This window comes from Hyperolius riggenbachi, chromosome 10, assembly GCF_040937935.1.
Source record: "Hyperolius riggenbachi isolate aHypRig1 chromosome 10, aHypRig1.pri, whole genome shotgun sequence".
Classification (NCBI taxonomy): Eukaryota; Metazoa; Chordata; class Amphibia; order Anura; family Hyperoliidae; genus Hyperolius; species Hyperolius riggenbachi.
The window spans coordinates 279,511,706-279,533,710 of NC_090655.1; the positions used below are offsets into that span (position 1 = coordinate 279,511,706).

The window sequence follows — 22,005 nt, forward strand, 5'->3', positions numbered from 1 at the left end:
ACATAAAATACATGGGTTTTAATTACTGTAGCATGTATTAATTTTAAACTATAATGGCCAAAAACTGAGAAATAATGAATTTTTTCCATTTCTATCTTAATTTTCCTGTTAAGATGGATTTAAAAAAAAATAATTCTTAGCAAAATGTACTACCCAAAGAAAGCCTAATTAGTGGCGGAAAAAACGAGATATAGATTAATTTTGATAAGTAGCGATAGTTATTAGCGAATGAATGGGAGGTGAACATTGCTCGGATGCATAAGATTTTCAAAGCTGTAGGCTGAAGTGGTTAAGATCGGACCAGAGAAAAACTGCAGCCGAGGGGCTTAACCCATGTGCCTGTTAGATATGTGGCACCAACAAGCTTGTTTATTTGGGGATGTTGTGTTATCCGCTGGCTGTGAATTTTGAGCCCAGGTCCCTTTACATTTTGCTGTGCATGAGAAAAAGTCGATTCCTTTTACCCAATTGTTAGGGCTTAGAGGGAATAATATTACAAGTGAAGATTTTGAAGTTCAGTCAGCAGAAATGAAGAGACAGTTCGAGATACAAGGATATGATCCTGTGTCGATTAATCAATCCTTGGACAGAGTATGTCAGTTAGACAGGTCCAATTTAATTGGAGGGGAGGGTCTGGAGGTAAGAGGCGAGTTTAATAAATTCATATTCACCTTCTAGATTCCCCCAATGTCAACCAAAATCAGAGAAAACATCGTCCGTAACTGGCAGATCTCGGAGAGGATCACATCTCCCCAAGGGTATCAAGCGGGCCTGTGTCGAGCCACTATAGGATCCAGGATGACACAAAGTGAACTTGTTCAGAAAAGCCCACCTACTTGGTTGGGGCAATTTGGGTGTAAAGGTGCATACCCTTGTGGTGACTGTCCGACTTGTAGCTGCAGGGTCAGGACTGATCATGTACGCTTGGGAGACTATTCACTTCATATTGTCGACTTTCTCACATGCAGGGTGGAATTTGTTTTAAATGGCCTTTTCTGCCCTTGCTCCTTCCTCTATGTCGGTAAAACGACACGCCCTGTGAGGAAACACCTTGTAGAGCATTGTAGATCAATCGTGAAAAGCGGCGGTGTACCTAGACTGATTAATCATGTCAGAGATATTCATGAAGGAGATGCAAATGTCTTAAAGATGGTAAGTCTGGAATTCATTAAGATCCCACATCAAGGAGGAGATCTGGAAAAAAATAATTACAAAGAAAAGGCTTTACTTATCTCCGGAACTAATGCTGCAGGATCGCAATGACCTCAGCATGTTCCTTGAACATTATTGAAGGATAATCATGAAAGTTACCCTGGTATAAAGTATAGGATAAATGATTGTTATTAATGGGTTACATAGTTATTTGGGTTGAAAAAAAAAAAGACATACGTCCATCGAGTTTAACCAGAAAGCAAAGTACAACTCCAGCCTGCTCCCTCACATTTCCCTGTTGATCCAGAGGAAGGCGAAAAACCCTTACAAGGCATGGTCCAATTAGCCCCACAAGGGAAAAAAATTCCTTCCCGACTCCAGATGGCAATCAGATAAAATCCCTGGATCAACTTCACTGGGCATTACCTAGTAATTGTAGCCATGGATGTCTTTCAACGCAAGGAAAGCATCTAAGCCCCCCTTTAAATGCAGGTATAGAATTTGCCATAACTACTTCCTGTGGCAATGCATTCCACATCTTAATCACTCTTACTGTAAAGAACCCTTTCCTAAATAAATGACTAAAACAGTTTTCCTCCATGTGCAGATCATGTCCTTTAGTCCTTTGAGAAGGCTTAGAGACAAAAAGCTCATCCGCAAAGCTTTTTTATTACCCTCTGACGTATATATACATGTTAATTAGATCCCCTCTAAGGAGTCTTTTCTCTAGACTAAATAAACCCAGTTTATCTAACCTTTCTTGGTAAGTGAGACCTTCCATCCCACGTATCAATTTTGTTGCTCGTCTCTGCACCTGCTCTAAAACTGCAATATCTTTCCTGTAATGTGGTGCCCAGAACTGAATTCCATATTCCAGATGTGGCCTTACTAGAGAGTTAAACAGGGGCAATAATATGCTAGCATCCCAAAGTTTTATTTCCCTTTTAATGCATCCCAAAATTTTGTTAGCTTTAGCTGCAGCGGCTTGGCATTGAGTACGATTATTTAACTTGTTGTCGATGAGTACTCCTAAGTCCTTCTCCAAGTTTGATGTCCCCAACTGTATCCCATTTATTTTGTATGGTGCTAGACCATTGGTACGACCAAAATGCATGACTTTACATTTTTTCAACATTGAATTGTGTGCATTGATTAGGAGGTGGTGAGATTTATAGGATATCTCTCTCTCTCTCTCTCTCTATCTATCTATATATATATTCTTGTGGGGCTATTTGTTGCTGTTCAGTCTCCCTGGGGTCCCACTAGGTTACTATCCACTTGTGGTTTTGGGCATGCTTTCATTATTTTTACCTTCTTCTTAACTTTTCTAGTACATTGTATTTGCAATCGCTCCAGTTTAGGGTGTGCCATACAGCCTGGTCCCGCCTTTTACCGCTCTCATTGGCTCACATGAGAGGGAGGTTAACCCTCCTCTCACTCTGTGAGCATAGCCCGGATAGCAGCAGGCTGCGGGAGCAATGCACCACATGACCTCTGAGTGACAGATGAGTGCGTTACTTGAGGGCACCATTATACGGAAGTGAAGCAGTGCAATCCAGCGTGGAGCGCATGCGGATATCCGGTGCAGGCGCGGCTGGCCCACAGTTTAGGGAGTGTTTTGGCGTAGAAGATGCCTCCTACTGGAGCTGAGTCCGTGATGATGCACACTTAGCATAAAACAACTGTCGACTCTACTGCCTCTATGTGCAGCTGCAGCCTTGGAAGACTGACGACAACACAAACTTGTGTTTGTTGAGAGATGCATTTGGGTGTCATCAGCATAGAGGTGATATTGAAAATCAAAAGAGCTTATTATTTGTCCCAGGCTATGAGTGTAAATAGAGAAGAGGTCCAAGTGTGGAGCCTTGTGGTACTCCTACAGGCAGCGGGTGCGGAGAGGAGATAGCATTTGAGTACGAGACAATGAAGGAGCGCCCAGATAGGCAAGAATGGATCCAGGAATGTGCTAGGCCAGAGTTCCCCAGCCCTGTCCTCAAGGCCCACCAGCAGTAAATGTTTTGCAGAAAACCACAAACATGCACAGGTGAGGTAATTAGTGTCTCAGCAGAGCCGATTAACTACCTCTGGGGATTTATACAAAACATGCAGTGTTAGTGGGCCTTGAGGACAGGGTTGGGGAACACTGTGCTAGGCCACTGATCCCCAGTGCCGAGAGGGTCTGGAGAAGCTTAGGATGATCAAACACACAAGGAAGATCGAGGAGTATTTGTACAGAGAATTTGCCTTTGGATTTTACAACTAGGAGGTCATTAGCAACAATAGTGATGACTGTTTCTGTGGGGTGCTGAGGGCGGAGTACAGACTAAAGAAGGTCCAACAGGGAGTTAGCAGAAAAAATAGAAGTGATGTTCCAGCAGTTTGGAAGCAAGGGGAAGAAGTGAGATTAGATGGTAGCTAGAGAGGGCTGTAGGGTCCAAGGAGGGTTAAGATTTTTCTGGGACTGTCAATTATCATCCCCCATGGCCTCTCAGTAAGGCCCTATCACTCACGGTCAGACTGTATGCCTGCCAGTTCTCTATTTGCAAACAATGATAGGGTGGTATGTCAGTGAAGGTGAAGGCTGGCCAAGGAGGGGGATAGATGACAGCGACCTGAAAGTGGTGAGGAGAGAAGACACAGATAGCATGAACCTCAAAGGAAGAAAAAGTCAGTGAAGGTGCTGGTGTAAGAGGTGTGAAGGAGCAGAGCCCAGAGAGGAGAACTCCCACCCCGCCCTCATGTTTGTCACCAGATCTAGCAGTGTATGAGAGGGCAGCTGGAGACATGGCATCATTTGGAGTAAGCCATGTCTCAGTGAGCCCCAGGAAGGTGAAGGCGTTAGTGATGAACAGACTATGGATATGGGACAGTTTGCTGACTACAGAGCGGGCATTCCAGAGACCAGATATGGGAGTAGGAGAGCTGGGCAGACAAGGAATGCTGATCAGGTTACTCAGGTTAGTGTGTAAGAAAGAATGAAGGTGGTCAGTGCAGGGTGTTCAGAGTGCAATGAGGTCTGGGAGAGGAGGTCTGGATTGGGCAATATGTCCCCAGCAGCAAGCAGGAGGAGTGGCAGACAGAGATGAGAAATGTGAGGATAGGATTTAAATGTGACAGACTGCTGTTTAAAGTGGACCTGAACTCTTGCACAAGAGACAAGGAAAACACAGAAAAATTCACCGTGTATGTGTTTGTAGAGAACAGCCTGTCTAATTCTCCCTTCTCAGCAAGTAATGAGCCAGTGTCATTTAACCTAACAGCCGAATTCTGAGCCATTGTGTAAACACAGGAGGTTAACCCTTTCTGTGCTCCCTGCAAACCAGGAAGCAATCACTCTGCAGCATCTCTGTAGGAGCTCTAAAAGTTGCAACAAGGAAATGTTTTTCTGTAAAGGTTATCACGCCGTTGGTTATCTTTAAGGGCTGGTGCACACCGAGCAGCTTTTTCTGCGTTTCTGCAGCCGCTTGCGGCTGCGGATCCGCTTGGTCAATGTATCTCAATGGGGTGGTTCACACCAGAGCGGGAGGCGTTTTGCAGAAACGAAAATTGCCGGGGTGAGGCATTTTTTGGATTGTGGATGCGTTTCTGCCTCAATGTTAAGTATAGGAGAAACGCAAACCGCTCTGAAAAACGCCTGTTCAGAGCGGTTTTGCAGGCGTTTTTGTTACAGAAGCTGTTCAGTAACAATATATGAAATGTACTATACTGAAATCCGCAGCAGCAATCCGCAAAACGCTAGCAAAACGCCATATAAAAATTTTAAAAAGCGTTTAAAAATCTGCTAGCATTTTGCGGATCTGCAAGCGGGTTTTGGTGTGCACCAGGCCTTAGAGCATGGAGGAAGTTCTGAATTTAAGTCCACTTTAAGTGAAGTAATGGAAGGTATGTGCGATCAGAGAAATAAGAACAAATTGCACGTTTTTTGTCAGAAATTGCAATTTCGATTCTGTACACGTTTTTTTGCTACACAACGATGGATCAGATCGCTCAGTCGCTCTCTACCTGGCAGGGGACAGTCTGCGACAACTACTATTACTGCGGTCCCCAGTGACGGACACTGAAAACGTCACCTCGCTGCAGCTGCTGGCTGGACAGCTTCTAGCAATCACACAACTATTACACTCATCATCTCCCCTGAGCACTGATAAGTTACATGGCGAGTCACTGCTGTCATGTCACACAGTACTGAGCAGTGTATAGATAGGAAGTCAGCTAGCTCAGTGTTCTCCCCAGAAATGTTTTCCAGCCGGGTGGCATGAAAAAGTAGCTGGGTGGGGCAAGATGAGAGAATGCAGGGCTGGTGCTTCTGTGCGCAACTCTGCTTATAGCTTAGCAGGAGGTGAGCCAATGAAAGCTGGGTGCTCACCAAAACTAGCCGGGTGGAGCACCCGGCTAAAAGAGCCTGGGGAGAACACTGTAGCTATATGTAGAGGTAGAGGAATTTATAATCCCATCCATATATATATATATATATATATATATATATATATAATCATATTCCCCTACCTCTACATACGTCTAGCTGACTTCCTATCTATACACCGCTCAATACTGTGTGACATGACAGCAGTGACTCCCCATGTAGCCTATCAGTGCTCAGGGGAGATGATAAGTGTAATAGTTGTGTGAAGAAGCCGGTGGTTGGGTGATTGGTAGAAGCTGTCCAGCCAGCAGCAGCGAGGTGACGTTTTCAGTGTCAGTCACTGTCACCCCCAGCCAGCAGGCCACACGGGACAGGCAGAGAGGGGACCGCAGTAATAGTAGTTGTCACAGACTGTCCCCCGACAGGTAGAGAGCGCGGATAGAAGTTAATTACTGTGTTAATGGCTCTCCCGGGCAGCACACCTCCGGCTCTTTTCATCTTCCGGGGGTAGGGGCGGAACCAGCCGTCCTTCCGTGTCTGCCCCATTCACCAGCATGGCAGTCACCCAGAGAGGGAGGGGGCAGGGTTCCCAGGGGTAGGGGCGGGACTAGCCGTCCTTCCCTGTCTGCCCCATTCACCAGCATGGCAGTCACCCGGAGAGGGAGGGGGCGGGGTCCCCGGGGGTAGGGGTGGGACCAGCCGTCCTTCCGTGTCTGCCCCATTCACCAGCATGGCAGTCACCCAGAGAGGGAGGGGGCAGGGTTCCCAGGGGTAGGGGTGGGACTAGCCGTCCTTCCCTGTCTGCCCCATTCACCAGCATGGCAGTCACCCGGAGAGGGAGGGGGCGGGGTCCCCGGGGGTAGGGGCGGAACCAGCCGTCCTTCCTGTGTCTGTGCCCCATTCACCAGCCTGGCAGTCACCCAGAGAGGGAGGGGGCAGGGTTCCCAGGGGTAGGGGCGGAACCAGCCGTCCTTCCGTGTCTGCCCCATTCACCAGCAGGCCAGTCATCCGAAGAGGGAGGGGGTGGGGTCCGATTTATTAACCCCGCCCTGGCCTCCTCTCCAGCATCTACAGGGGAATAGCTCTGTTTTATTTACATACACAGAGCAGAGCATGTACCAGCGGCAGAGAAACTGCAGCAAAACCAAAGCTGACGATCTTGTCTTAACCTTGATCACAATTTTTGGTTTAAAACAGAAAATCGTTCAGCCCTAATATCTACTTTGATGTGACAGACAAGAAGAGCACAGAATGCCCTCTACGTTATACACTTCCTTACATGTGATGCTGCTGATATGCTAATACACAGTCTGGTGATATCCAGTCTGCACAACTACCTCATGCTCCACCATGTTTCCCTCTCCACTACACTACTGCCCTTCCCCCACCCCAATACCTGCCCCTCTCCCCAACTATGTGTCCTCCTCCCTCACCCCAACACATGTCCTTCCCTCTCCTATTATGGGCACCTCCCCACCCCAATACCTGTCCTCCCCTCCCCCACTATGTGCTTCTCCCCCACCCCAATACCTGTCCTCCCCTCCCCCACTATGTGCTCCTCCCTCACCCTAATACCTGTCCTCCCCTCCCCCACTATGTGCTCCTCCCTCACCCCAATACCTGTCCTCCTCTCCCCCACTATATGCTCCTGCCTCACCCCAATACCTGTCATCCCCTCCCCCACTATGTGCTCCTCCCTCACCCTAATACCTGTCTTCCCCTCCCCCACTATGTTCTCCTCCCTCCCCCAATACCTGTCCTCCGCTCCCCCACTATGTGCTCCTCCCTTACTCCAATACCTGTCCTTCCCTCCCCCAGTATGTGCTCCTCCCTCCCCCCAATACCTGTCCTCCCCTCCCCCACTATGTGCTCCTCCCTTACTCCAATACCTGTCCTTCCCTCCCCCAGTATATGCTCCTTCCTCCCCCCCAATACCTGTCCTTCCCTCCCCCAGTATATGCTCCTCCCCACTCCAATACCTGTCCTTACCCACTATGTGCTCCTCCCTTACTCCAATACCTGCCCTCCCCCAGTATGTGCTCTTCCCCACCCCAATAACTATCCTCCCTCCCCTAGTATGTGCTCCTCCCACCCACCAATACCTGTCCTCCCCTCCCCCACTATGTGCTCCTCCCTCACACCAATACCTGTCCTCCCCTCCCCCATTATGTGCTCCTCCCTCACCCCAATACCTGTCCTTCCCTCCCCCACTATGTGCTCCTCCCCACCCCAATACCTATCCTCCCTCCCCTAGTATGTGCTCCTCCCTCTCACCAATACCTGTCCTCCTCTTCCCCACTATGTGCTCCTCCCCTCCCCCACTATGTGCTCCTCCCTCACCCCAATACCTGTCCTCCTCCCTCACCCCAATACCCTTCCTCCCCTCCCTCACTATGTGCTCCTCCCTCACCTCAACACCTGTCCTCCCCTCCCCCACCCCAATACCTGTCCTCCCCACCCCCACTGTGTGCTCCTCCCTCACCCCAATACCTGTCCTCCCCTCCCCCAGTATGTGCTACTCCCCCCAATACCTGTTCTCCCCTCCCCCACCCCAATACCTGCTCCTCCCTCTCCCACTATGTGTCAATGTGCTATATGAGAGCTGTATTAGTTACAGACAACAAAAAATGTAAATAGAGTATAAACAAAGTAAGCTTTTACCTTCTTCTCCTCTGCTCCCACCACTTCCGCTCTCTGGCTCTATGACTACTTCCTGTGTTTTATAGTCGAGGACAGCTGGGGCAGGAAGTGTAGAGGGCTCACTCCCCCTCGTGACCTCCTATGTGTGATTGCGCTATCAGAGGCTGCAGGACAATATGATCCACCCACCACTTCCAGCCTCTCATCACTTCTTCTCTGAGGTTATGTATTTCCGGTTTCTGCGTTCCAGCTGAAGGTGGGGAGCTCGCCATCTTGTGGTCAGTCAGCTAACTGCAGCCTCATTTATCAATTATAGGAAGGACTCTGAAAAATACAGTATATAGGCTATACTGTATATAGGCTCTGAAAAATCACTTCAAAAAGCGCTGAGTGTTTGCGATTACGCTAGCGCTTTTTGGTGTGCATTGGCCCTCAGAGTATTAGAGGCAGAGTATTCGAGATCAGAGCAGGAACACATCATAATGGGAAGGTGGATTCTAATACAACAAATAATGTTCAACCATTCGCACGCATGCACACGCACACGCACACGCACACGCACACGCACACACACCTTGATTCAAGCATTTTGCTTATTGCAAAATCTAAGCAATCTGCTTTTAATACGTAACATAAATTTTTTTATATTTCATAAAGGATATATCTTAATAAAGGGCTGTAGGAAAATTGTAGGTAGTGAAATTTGTGAAAAATCTGCTGCCATGTTCAGCTCTCTTTCACACCAAATATCGCAAAATATTTGCTTTTGTGGTTTGTGATTTTCATAACGTTGGCCTTAATTAAAATGCAGCAGAAATACCTGCCTTTTTAGAAAATTGTGAATGCAGGCCCATGATTCCAAAAATACAAACTTGTGAGATAGAGTTTGGGAGGGGTATGACCCGATAGAGCTCAATGTATCAGAAAAAATTACAAAACTTTATTAATCATCAAGTGAAATGCTAAAACACGTTAAAAAAAAAAATCACATTTCAGCACTTCAGCCCCAAACATCTCCTCACTCCCGCTGAAGGCCCTCCCACTGTATCCCCCAAGAAGAGCAGTATGCTCAAAACATCAAATATGCTGTCAATTAGACTCAAGATTCAAGTCAATTAGATATGCAAAGTGGGCTGCACAGCCACATAAGGCAAAAAATGCATGCCAAAAAAAAATATAAGCATTGATTGATATAATCTGATGATTTCAGCAATATTGCTTATTTTAAGGGTAAATCAGCCAGTTCATTAAGCAGCAGAGCCTTGAAGTAAGCAGTGATGTTAGTAGCAAGCACCATGTATTAGATATAAGGGGATATGCCTTCACTCCCAGCCATACAAGTATAATGCATATGGTGAGAACTTAGTGCAAAAGCAGTTCTGCGTCAAACATAACATGAGGGCGTCCTCAGCAACTTGCAGTGCATCAGAATCAGCATGTTCAGCAGCTTTCAATGCATGAGAAAGAGCAGTTTGTATGAGCACAGAGCTTACTGTGCAACCTCCTGAAATTAGGTGCCAAACTCCAACAAGTCCTGTACTGGCATCAATCTTGTGTGAACCAGGTTTTTCAATTCAATGCAAGCATGACAATTAATAGGCTTGTAGCGTGATGAGTGCTGCCCGCTGGTCTCTTACTGTGTCGTCGGCTTGGGAGGGGATGGTGCATCCAAGAGGCTCGTGGAGGAAGCGAGGGCGGAGGACGCCGACATGGAAGGAGGAAAGTCATCCTCTATCGATTTCACTGGTTCTACCAGCTTCTTCAGGAGGAGTGTCCTCCCAGCGTGTGATGCGCTGTATAAGTGCCGTCCACCCACCAATCCAGTTGCCCCATGCGGTCACTCCTGCCCTCCCCAGCGAGCCAATCAAGCAGGGGGGCAGGGCGGGCAGACACAACGAGCACGCCAATCAATAGCACGCCCATGATCCCAATTGTATCTTTACTGTACTTGCGTTTGGTAAATCGCAGGCGTTTAAAAAAAAAACAAATTGATCGCAGACAGTGTGAAAGGGCCCTCATTCTGATTGTTTTTGATTTACTTTATACATGGGTGATATAAAAAATATATATCTTTATAAGGTAAATCCAAACAATTTACATTTCATGCTCTATAAATTGATCTATATAGATTTTGCTGCCTATAATTTAAGATTTTACACAGACTAGTTCATATTATTTGAAATGGTAGCAGAAAATGTATAGGTAGCAAGATTTTCACAGAGCACAGCTGCTGGAGAGGGATGCAGCCCAAAGCAAGTAGATAAGCTTTCCCTGGTGTTTTGGAGCCTCTCAGGCTGGTACAGGTCTGTCTTAATGATTTCTGTCATAGCCAATCTGAGATTTATAGCTACTTTAAAGAGAGTCTGAAGCAATTTAATTTAGCTCTTTTTATTGCCCAGTTATATTAAGCATTAAGATCAAAGCTGATTTTCTGCATCCGCGTGGCAGAACAAGGTAATTATCCCCCCAAATTCCCGATGCAAAATTTCACGCCTTTCCAGGCCGTGGATTTTGCTGCCCGTTGGAGGCAGAACTTTGTGCAGTAACTCTGCCTCCAGTCGAGTCAATCTCCGCCGATCAGTGATAGAAGACCGAGAGGGGCGGGGAGAGGTGGAGATTGACCAGAGCAGAGGCAGAGCTCTGCCTCCTCCAGGAAGCAAAATTCTGCGATTGCAGAATCTTGCTCCGGGGATTTCAGGGGGATATATACCTTGTTCTGCCATGGGGATGTGGCAAATCAGCTTTGATCTTATGCTTAAGATAACTGGGAAATAAAAAGAGCTAAATGAAATGGCTTCAGCCTCTCTTCAAGTGGACCTGGGGACAGGGCATAAGGAAAACATAGAAAAATGCACCCTGTATGTATTTAGAGTTTAGCCTGTCTAATTCCCTCCAGATTAATCAGAAGTTGTTATTTAATAGCTGACTGCCACAGCAGAGCAGCTAATTGGTAAACACAGGATGTTAACAATATGTCTGTTTCCATGAAAGCTGGAAGTAGACACACTGCAGGTTTATTGCAAGATTTCTATCAGCTGTAACAAAGAAATGTTTTTCTTTAAAGGTTAGTATGTGGTTGCTTGTGTTTCAAAGCAGAGAGGAAGTTCTGAATTCAAGTCTGCTAGAACCTGGCAGGGGGTGCTTTTATGGCCAGGAAGAGTTCTTTGACAAGAACTTGCTAGTTATAACTCTGTTCTGTGAGTTAGGGCTAGTCCACACTTGAGCGCCGGCGATCAGCAAAGCGCTGTTGCAAATGTATCCCTATGAGATCATTCTCACTGCAGTCTGCTATTTGATTGCTACATGCAGAGCTTTGGGGGTGATCGCCATGTGATTCGTGTTCTGTTAAACGGGAATGACAACTCAAATTGCGTCAAAATCGTGATGCAAAATCACGATCGCGATTGGAGTGTGAACTTGCCCTTATAGCTGGAAAGGTTTATTAGCTTCTGTGTTGAAAAAGTTTAACTCTTGGACTCTGTAATTGAAATAGGACTGTATGGTTTATAATGCATTTGAGATGACATATCAAAGGCGTCACTCTCTAACCTTTGAAATCTCTAAGCGTTCCCTCAAAACTCACTTTTGTGACCTGCACAAACTAACTAAGGCCAGCCCCCCTTCAACCTCTGGCCAAATTGTACTTCTTACTAGATAATCTAAAAACACACTTCCGCTAGGTGTGCATATTGTATATTATCCCGCCTCTTCCTACCTCCTGTTCATGTAGATTGTAAGCTTGCAAGGGCAGAGCTCTCTCACCCATTTGTGTTCTGGAATTTGTTATTCAATGATAGCTTGCACATTGTTATACATTTTATTAATCGAGCTACATTTGTCTATGTAATTACCAATTCTCTATGTTGTACCAGTGTCCATATTTGGCATACACTATTATCTGTATTATTATGTACTCCATGTAGAGATGAGCGTAATGGAGTAATTACGATTTCGCGAAATTTCGCGTAATTAGTGTAATTACGTTTTTGGCCGTAAGTACATAATCGTAATGAAGAAGGATTTCGTGGAATTTCGCGTAACCGTAATTTTCGCGTAATTTTCGCATTGGAACTCCTATTACGAAATTAATGCGTATGGTCATGCTCCCGAAGCGGAAAAGTTGACGCATGTATCAATGTTAGGTAGCCGCCGACTTTAAGGGTTAATAGCAAAGCCCCCTTAAATGCTAAGAGCCTCAAATTTGGAGAATATATTAAGGAGACCAGGAGGAATAAGAGGAAAATTTTTTTTTCAAAAAGACCTTATAGTTTTTGAGAAAATCGATGTTAAAGTTTCAAAGGAAAAATGTAAACATTTAAAAACCCGCCGACTTTAACGGTTAATAGCAAAGCCTGCTTAAATTTTAGGAACACCAAATTCCCAGGCTATATTAAGGGGATCAGTGGGAATAAGAGGAAAAAAAATTATTCAAAAAGACCTTATAGTTTTTGAGAAAATCGATTTTTAAGTTTCAAGGGCGAAAATGTATTTTAAATGCAGAAAATGTCAGTTTTTTTTGCACAGGTAACAATAGTGTATTATTTTCATAGATTCCCCCAAGTGGGAAGAGTTTTACTTACTTCGTTCTGAGTGTGGGAAATATTAAAAAAAACGACGTGGGGTCCCCCCTCCCAGACCTCTTTAACCCCTTGTCCCCCATGCAGCCTGGGATAGCCAGAATGCGGAGCACCGGCCGCGTGGGGCTCCGCACCCTGACTATACCAGCCCGCATGGTCCATGGATTGGGGGGTCTCGGAAGGGGAGGGGCAGCCAAGCTTTCCCCTCCCCCTCCGAGCCCTTGTCCAATCCAAGGACAAGGGGCTCTTCTCCACCTCCGATGGGCGGTGGAGGTGGAGGCCGCGATTTCCTGGGGGGGGAGGTTCATGGTGGAATCTGGGAGTCCCCTTTAAAAAGGGGTCCCCCAGATGCCCACCCCCCCTCCCAGGAGAAATGAGTATAGAGGTACTTGTACCCCTTACCCATTTCCTTTAAGAGTTAAAAGTAAATAAACACACAAACACTTAGAAAAAGTATTTTAATTGAACAAAAAACATAACCACGAAAAAAGTCCTTTAATATTCTTAATTAACCATTAATACTTACCTGTCCCTTTAAATAAATGATCCCTCGAAATAGCCTCGGAAAAGTTCTATCAGTTACAATGTAACAAAGTTATTACAATGTAACAACTTTGTTACATTGTAACTACGCCGCACCCGACGTCACTCGCCGCTCAGCCGCCGCAGCAATTACGCGTCCGTGCAGGACGCTAAGTCCCCGCAGCTCCCGCTGTCCACCCCGCCCACATCTGTCACCCACATGTCACCCACATGTGGGTGACATGTGGGTGACATGTGGGAGAGGCGGGGAGGGCAGCGGAGCCGGCGGGGACTTAGCGTCCTGCACGGACCCGACAGAGCTCTGAGCTATATAGCTCAGAGCTCTGAGAAGCATCTTTGTATTTTGGCTCCAAGGAGCCCCATTGGTCCTTAGCAGACCAATGGGGTTCCTTCAAATCAGAAGGAACCCCATTGGTCTGCTAAGGACCAATGGGGCTCCTTGGAGCCAAAATACAAAGATACTTCTCAGAGCTCTGAGCTATATAGCTCAGAGCTCTGTCGGGTCCTGCAGCACAGACGCGGAGGCGGCGGCGGCGGTGAGTGACGTCGGGTGCGGCGTAGTTACAATGTAACAAAGTTGTTACATTGTAATAACTTTGTTACATTGTAACTGATAGAACATTTCCGAGGATATTGCGTGGGATCATTTATTTAAAGGGACAGGTAAGTATTAATGGTTAATTAAGAATATTAAAGGACTTTTTACGTGGTTATGTTTTTTGTTCAATTAAAATACTTTTTCTAAGTGTTTGTGTGTTTATTTACTTTTAACTCTTAAAGGAAATGGGTAAGGGGTACAAGTACCTCTATACTCATTTCTCCTGGGAGGGGGGGTGGGCATCTGGGGGACCCCTTTTTAAAGGGGACTCCCAGATTCCACCATGAACCTCCCCCCCAGGAAATCGCGGCCTCCACCTCCACCGCCCATCGGAGGTGGAGAAGAGCCCCTTGTCCTTGGATTGGACAAGGGCTCGGAGGGGGAGGGGAAAGCTTGGCTGCCCCTCCCCTTCCGAGACCCCCCAATCCATGGACCATGCGGGCTGGTATAGTCAGGGTGCGGAGCCCCACGCGGCCGGTGCTCCGCATTCTGGCTATCCCAGCCTGCATGGGGGACAAGGGGTTAAAGAGGTCTGGGAGGGGGGTACCCCACGTCGTTTTTTTTTAATATTTCCCACACTCAGAACGAAGTAAGTAAAACTCTTCCCACTTGGGGGAATCTATGAAAATAATACACTATTGTTACCTGTGCAAAAAAAACTGACATTTTCTGCATTTAAAAGACATTTTCGCCCTTGAAACTTAAAAATCGATTTTCTCAAAAACTATAAGGTCTTTTTGAATAATTTTTTTCCCTCTTATTCCCACTGATCCCCTTAATATAGCCTGGGAATTTGGTGTTCCTAAACTTTAAGCAGGCTTTGCTATTAACCGTTAAAGTCGGCGGGTTTTTAAATAATTACATTTTTCCTTTGAAACTTTAACATCGATTTTCTCAAAAACTATAAGGTCTTTTTGAAAAAAAAATTTTTCCTCTTATTCCTCCTGATCTCCTTAATATATTCTCCAAATTTGAGGCTCTTAGCATTTAAGGGGGCTTTGCTATTAACCCTTAAAGTCGGCGGCTTTTTTATATTATACGGAGCGTTACGGTTTAACGCGAAATTACGGTAGCGTTTAATGCGAAATTACGGCATAACCGAAACGCGAAATTACGCGTTGAAAATTACGCTTACGGTATTTTCAATTACGATTTTAATGGCAATTACGCTACTGTAATTTCGCATCGTAATCGCAAATTTCGCATGCGTAATTTTAGTAATGTGAAATTTCGAAAATTTCAGCTCATCTCTAACTCCATGTTGGTTTCTTACTTTGTACAATGCCAAAGGATATGTTGGCGCTCTATAAATGATCATAATTATCTATACACATTTCACCTGGGGGGATATCTGGGGTCCCCTTCCAAATCCCATGAGTCACCTCCGGGGCGGGCTGTAGTTACCCCGCCTCCTCCTCGGCACTGGAGGTCGGGCTCTGCCCCTTCTTCATAACCTCAGACAATGGTGCTCTGTGTAGGGAGGGGAAGAGGATTTGTCACCCCCTCTTTACAAGAATACCCCAATCTTATGGATCATGTGGGATTGTATTATTTTGGGTGGAGTAACCCCGCACTGGATGGCTCCAGATTCCTTAGGGAAGTGATTGTGGCTTCCACAGCTGCAGCTAGAGGAAAGCCTGGGTCATATCACATCGTAGTGAGGGGGTTCTGGTGGATGTGTGAATTAGAGGTTTTATGATTCCAGCTGTAGCATCTTCAGTGTAAGGACAGACAGGAAACAATCAGATGATGGGGAAGGCTGCTGACATGTGTGTGAATGAGTGACTGCAACATCTGCAGACGGAGGGCAGCCTGGGTCATATCAGATCATAAAGAGGAGCAGTGTGTGCTGTATACCTACACAAGGGTAGCACCCCATCCCCCCCTGCAGCGTCGCCATACTGCTCCCTGCTGCTTCCGGCTCCTGTGACTCAGCTCTGCAATCCGGGTCATGTCAGATCACAGTGTGGCCATACTGAGGGGTATCCCTGCTCCCTGCTGCTTCCTGTGACCCAGCTCTGCAGTCCGGGTCATGTCAGATCATAGTGTGGCCATACTGAAGGGTATCCCTGCTCCCTGCTGCTTCCTGTGACTCAGCTCTGCAATCCGGGTCATGTCAGATCACAGTGTGGCCATACTGAAGGGTATCTCTGCTCCCTGCTGCTTCCTGTGACTCAGCTCTGCAATCCGGGTCATGTCAGATCACAGTGTGGCCATACTGAAGGGTATCCCTGCTCCCTGCTGCTTCCTGTGACTCAGCTCTGCAGTCCGGGCAGTGTGGAGGTCGGCAATGGCATCTGGCATTATGTGGCAGCATCTTGTGGAGTTGATGGAGGTGAAGGGAAGTCGCCCTGTTGGGATGGAGAACAAGCCCGTGTCTGTCCAAGTTGCTGCAGGATTATGCAGCCTGACAATGGACCAATCATACCCGACCTCAGCTTCATTTCATTGGTCCATTTTCAAGCTAAAAATATTTACATAAAACGTTTGCTACACTCTGAATCAACTCAGAATTATTTGCATATTATTGACCATCACCAGAGACAGACTGCAGACCTGCAATGTTACAGAGAGTTCTGGCTACACACACTGAGCTTAGCATAAACTCAGCAATTTATTTCTTATACTTAATCTGCACTTAATACTACATCTTGCATTACATGCAAAGGAATGAATCAGAATACAGCTGATATTCAGCACATTATCCAGAGGAATAACTTTATTAACACTTTAATCACAAGAGAGAAACCTGGAGATGCATCGGATTTCCATTCTAATAGGATTTATTTTGTTACATAACACAGAATCATTTCCAGCAACAGCTTCCCACATTTGTCTATAGCAGTGACTGTAACACATATAACAATAACCTGCCCCCCTCTCCACCCCAGAATTCCTGTATCTCACCTCCAGTCCAAACACCTGTATCCAACCATCTCCTAATTTACATTTGGGGTGCAGCACTGAGGCATTGGGGTGTCTATAGCAGTGACTATAACACATATAACAATAACCTGTCCCCCTCTCCACCCCAGAATTCCTGCATCTCACCTCCAGCCCAAACACCTGTATCCAATCATCTCCTAATTTACATTTGGGGTGCAGCACTGAGGCATTGGGGTGTCTATAGCAGTGACTGTAACACATAACAATAACCTGTCCCCCTCTCCACCCCAGAATTCCTGTATCTCACCTCCAGCCCAAACACCTGTATCCAATCATCTCCTAATTTACATTTGGGGTGCAGCACTGAGGCATTGGGGTGTCTATAGCAGTGACTGTAATACATATAACAATAACCTGTCCCCCCCTCCACCCCAGAATTCCTGCATCTCACCTCCAGCCCAAACACCTGTATCCAATCATCTCCTAATTTACATTTGGGGTGCAGCACTGAGGTATTGGGGTGTCTATAGCAGTGACTGTAACACATATAATAACCTGTCCCCCTCTCCACCCCAGAATTCCTGCATCTCACCTCCAGCCCAAACACCTGTATCCAATCATCTCCTAATTTACATTTGGGGTGCAGCACTGAGGTATTGGGGTGTCTATAGCAGTGACTGTAACACATATAATAACCTGTCCCCCTCTCCACCCCAGAATTCCTGCATCTCACCTACAGCCCAAACACCTGTATCCAATCATCTCCTAATTTACATTTGGGGTGCAGCACTGAGGCATTGGGGTGTCTATAGCAGTGATTGTAATACATATAACAATAACCTGTCCCCCTCTGCACCCCAGAATTCCTGTATCTCACCTCCAGCCCAAACACCTGTATCCAATCATCTCCTAATTTACATTTGGGGTGCAGCACTGAGGCATTGGGGTGTCTATAGCAGTGACTGTAACACATATAACAATAACCTGTCCCCCTCTCCACCCCAGAATTCCTGTATCTCCCCTCCAAGCCCAAACACCTGTATCCAATCATCTCCTTCTAATTTACATTTGGGGTGCAGCGCTGAGGCATTGGGGTGTATCTGCATTATTTGTGCTGGAGTATAATATGACCTGGGAATACATCTGACTTATAATAACTTCTCTTTTGCTGCTGTCATATTTATAGTATTATCATGTAAAATAGTTGCCAAACTTCCTCTGTGAGGGCGTACCATTATAGATCTATAACGTTACCCCTAAAATTAATAACAGAAATCAGGAGTTGCCTCGAAGATCCCGTCACAGTCACAGTGATCCAATCTCTCTGAATATCAGTCCTGGGTGTGTCCAGCGTAACACTGCTGGAAGATAAATCCCTCTCTTCTTATCTCACTTGACTTTGTGCATTCAGCTCAAATCTCTTCATGTTTCCTGAATATAAAACAGGAGACAGAGAGACAGAGAGAGGGAGATCTCCTGTCCTCAGTTCAGTCTGGATGAATGGGAGCTTCTAAAATTCCCACATCCACAGCTCCCAATTGGTAAATAACAAAGACATATAGAACTTTCCTGGAGTCTCACATTCTTATTTTTCACTTTATGGGGTCAAATTGTGACTCTGAATTGTGCACAATAGCCATATCAGTGTGACCTAAAGTCTGGTTCATTCAGCACTCAACAAAAGCAATTATCTTTCCCAGGTCACCTCAGGACAGTACCCATGAGAGATCACCTCTCCACCCCAAACTGGACAGGAAGTAGGATTAAAAAAACAAATTAGCCACAGGGTATATAAGAATGGGGACTGCGCAGCTGCAGGAACACTGTGGTGTCTGGATCTGGAGTCATGGCCTGGACTTGGATGAGTGAGGAGTGTCAGAGATGCAGGATGCTAGGAGCCAGTGAGGTCAAACTGCGACAGACCAACAAGCAAGGGGTTTTACCCGCACTGTGACACAGTACAACACTCATTGCCCTCAATTCTGGTAGCTATGTGAGTTAAATATATTTTTGTAGGTAAAATACCTCATGATTTTTGTAGCAATTCCGAAAGATTTTTCTGCTTTTCTGAAGATGCAGTAAAATGTTCAGTAAAATGTGCGGTATTTCAGCGGTTAGTATGTAGTAAAGTAGTCTTATTTGTCTTCCATAAGTTAGGATAGTCTTAGGAATTTTTTTTTTTTTTTTTTTTGGGGGGGGGGGGGGGGGGAGATGTATTTGATTATGCAGCAACCTACGAAAATAATACTTATAGGCATTCCCTATTAAAAAAAAAAATCCAGTAAATATTTGAAGTTTTATTTGAACTATTCTTTTCTATTACACAGCCTGAATAGGAACTCCACTAAAACAGCAATAGGAACTAATAACTGCTAAATGTACACAAATTGACTTTACCTCCAGGTCTTACACTGATCAGTAAATGATGTGCTAGCATGCTTCCTAATTTCCATGAGAATGGCTAATTTCAGTAAAATTACCTCATAATTTACAGCATGAGGTAAAACATGACTAAAACCTACCAGAATTGCTAAATGTCATTACCTCATGAGGTAAATTACCGTACATGAGGTCATTTGTTAGAAAACCCTCCCAGAATTGAGGCCATTGGGGGTTCTTATTAAGCTCCTCTTGTGGTGTTGGCTCACAGTGATCACAGAGTCAGCAGCCAATGAAATCGTCTCCTGACCGGCTCACACAGCTCTGCTGTCATACCGATAGCAGGGCGAGTGTGCTGCAGTGGCGGGAGAGTGCGGCATTATGTTGGTAGGCCCGGTTTTTGTACCAGCAGTCACTGGTTCTTAGTGGATCTGAGCCCAGAACGTCTTCTCTGCTCTAAAAGATTAGGCACACTATGAAAACAATCAGGGGAAATCTTTGCTACAATGCACAGAGATCCCGACAAAAGCCCTGAAAATTTACTGAATGAACTTTCAGGGGGCAAATTAACAGGGCTGTGGAGTCAGAGTTGAGGAGTCGGAGCAATTTTGGGTACCCGGAGTCGGAGTCGTGGTTTCAGAAACTGAGGAGTCGGAGTCGGAAGATTTTTGTACCGACTCCACAGCCCTGCAAATTAAACAAACACATTTCAGTGCAGATGATTTCTACAGCATTTCTATGAGGAATGAACACTTTTCAGTCTGTTCTTTGCAAGAGCTCTGGTCCACTTTATGGAAATGAAAACGTCCTCAGGATTCTGAGTAAAAATGCAGCCATATGCTCTTTGCAATAAATAAAGGAAACATTGTAAATGGACACTTATGTTCAAGACATTTCCCACACTCTACACAAAGCAGCAATTTAGGGCTTCTCACCAGTGTGAAACCTCTTTGTGACAAGGTTTGAGTTATATCCCAAAAATTTCCCACACTCAGCACATGAATTGGACCTCTCACCAGTGTGTGATCTCTTATGCAATTTCTCTACAAAACATTTCCCACACTCAGCACATGAATAGGGCTTCTCCCCAGTGTGAGATTGCTCATGTCTGATAAGATGTGATTTCTGTACAAAACATTTACCACACTCAGCGCATGGATAGGGCTTCTCCCCAGTGTGAGATCTCTCGTGTCTAATAAGCTGTGATTTATGTACAAAACTTTTCCCACACTCAGCACATGAATACGGCTTCTCACCAGTGTGAGATCTCTCATGTCTCACTAGATGTGATTTCAGAACAAAACATTTCCCACACTCTATGCATGAGTAGGGCTTTTCACCAGTATGAGATTTCTCATGTTGGATAAGGTGTGATTTCAGCACAAAACATTTCCCACACTCAGCACATGAGTATGGCCTCTCACCAGTATGTAATCTCTTATGTTTAACAAGACATGATTTCTGTACAAAACTTTTCCCACACTCAGCACATGAATAGGGTTTCTCACCAGTGTGAGATCTCTTGTGAATGACAAGCAGTGATTTACGCCCAAAACATTTCCCACACTCAGCACACGTATAGGGCTTCTCACCAGTGTGAATTCTCTCATGCTGAACAAGGTGTGATATACTAACAAAACATTTGCCACACTCAGCACATGAATAGAGCTTCTCACCAGTGTGAAATCTCTCATGGCTGACAAGCATTGATTTATGCCCAAAGCATTTCCCACACTTAGCACATGAATAGGGCTTCTCACCAGTGTGTGATCGCTCATGTTGGGCAAGGTGTGATTTCCACACAAAACATTTCCCACACTCAGTGCATGAATAGGGCTTCTCAACAGTGTGAGATCTCTCATGACTGAGAAGCAGTGATTTATGGCCAAAACATTTCCCACACTCAGCACATGAATAGGGTTTCTCACCAATGTGGATTTTCTCATGTTGGGCAAGATGTGATTTACTCACAAAACATTTCCCACACTCAGCACATGAATAGGGCTTCTCGCCAGTGTGTGATCTCTCATGTTGGACAAGGTGTGATTTCCACACAAAACCCTTCCCACACTCGGCACATGAATAGGGCTTCTCTCCAGTGTGAGATTTCTCATGACTGACAAGGTGTGATTTCTGTACAAAACATTTCCCACACACAGAACATGAAAATGGCTTCTCACCAGTGTGAGATCTTTCATGACTGACAAGATGTGATTTCTGCACAAAACATTTCCCACACTCAGCACATGAATATGGCTTCTCACCAGTGTGAGATCTCTCATGTCTGATAAGCTTTGATTTATGTACAAAACATTTCCCACACTCAGTACATGAGTAGGCATTCTCACCAGTGTGACATCTCTCATGTATAAAAAGCTTTGATTTCCGCACAAAATATTTCCCACACATGGAACAAGAATAAGACCCTCTAGTAGGGGGAGAGCTGTGCTGGGTATGAGGTCGCTCAGAGTTAGACAGGTGAGGGAAGGAGCCTAGGGGAATATTTGGGGTCACCAGGATATCTGCAGGAGAATCTTGTCCAGTGACATCATCATCCGTTGTACAGTCTGTGGATACAGAGAGTTGAGTCTCTGTGAGGTTCCTGATGCCGGGACTCCGCACTGCAAATAGAGAAAAATCATCACTTTCTGTTAGAGAATTCTGAGGGGAGGGACAATTATCATTAGGGAGGGTCAGTGAGCTGCTTATAATTCCAAGTTGATGCAAAGTTTATGCAGATGAGACCACATACAGCAGCTGCATAACTTTTATATAATTAGCAATAGAGTCGGAGTGGAGGAGCAACTTTGGGGTACCTGGAGTCGTACAGAAATGCACCGACTCCTAACAAATTTAAACTGTAATTA

At 45.5% G+C, this 22,005-nt stretch overlaps 1 protein-coding gene and 1 pseudogene across 1 annotated transcript in view; both read right to left on the reverse strand.

Moving 5' to 3' along the window:
- The window catches only part of LOC137537240 (zinc finger protein 83-like), a 63,802-nt gene extending 45,617 nt beyond the window's left edge, over positions 1–18,185 (reverse strand). Inside the window, exons 1-2 of the mRNA XM_068259333.1 lie at positions 18,153–18,185; positions 8,177–8,228 (exon numbers count right to left, since the gene is read on the reverse strand). Of these exons, the coding sequence (XP_068115434.1) occupies positions 8,177–8,228; positions 18,153–18,185 (85 nt within the window). The remainder of the gene's footprint in view (positions 1–8,176; positions 8,229–18,152) is intronic.
- An 811-nt stretch (positions 18,186–18,996) lies between these two features.
- Positions 18,997–22,005, reverse strand: part of LOC137537241 (zinc finger protein 208-like) — a 98,849-nt pseudogene continuing 95,840 nt past the window's right edge.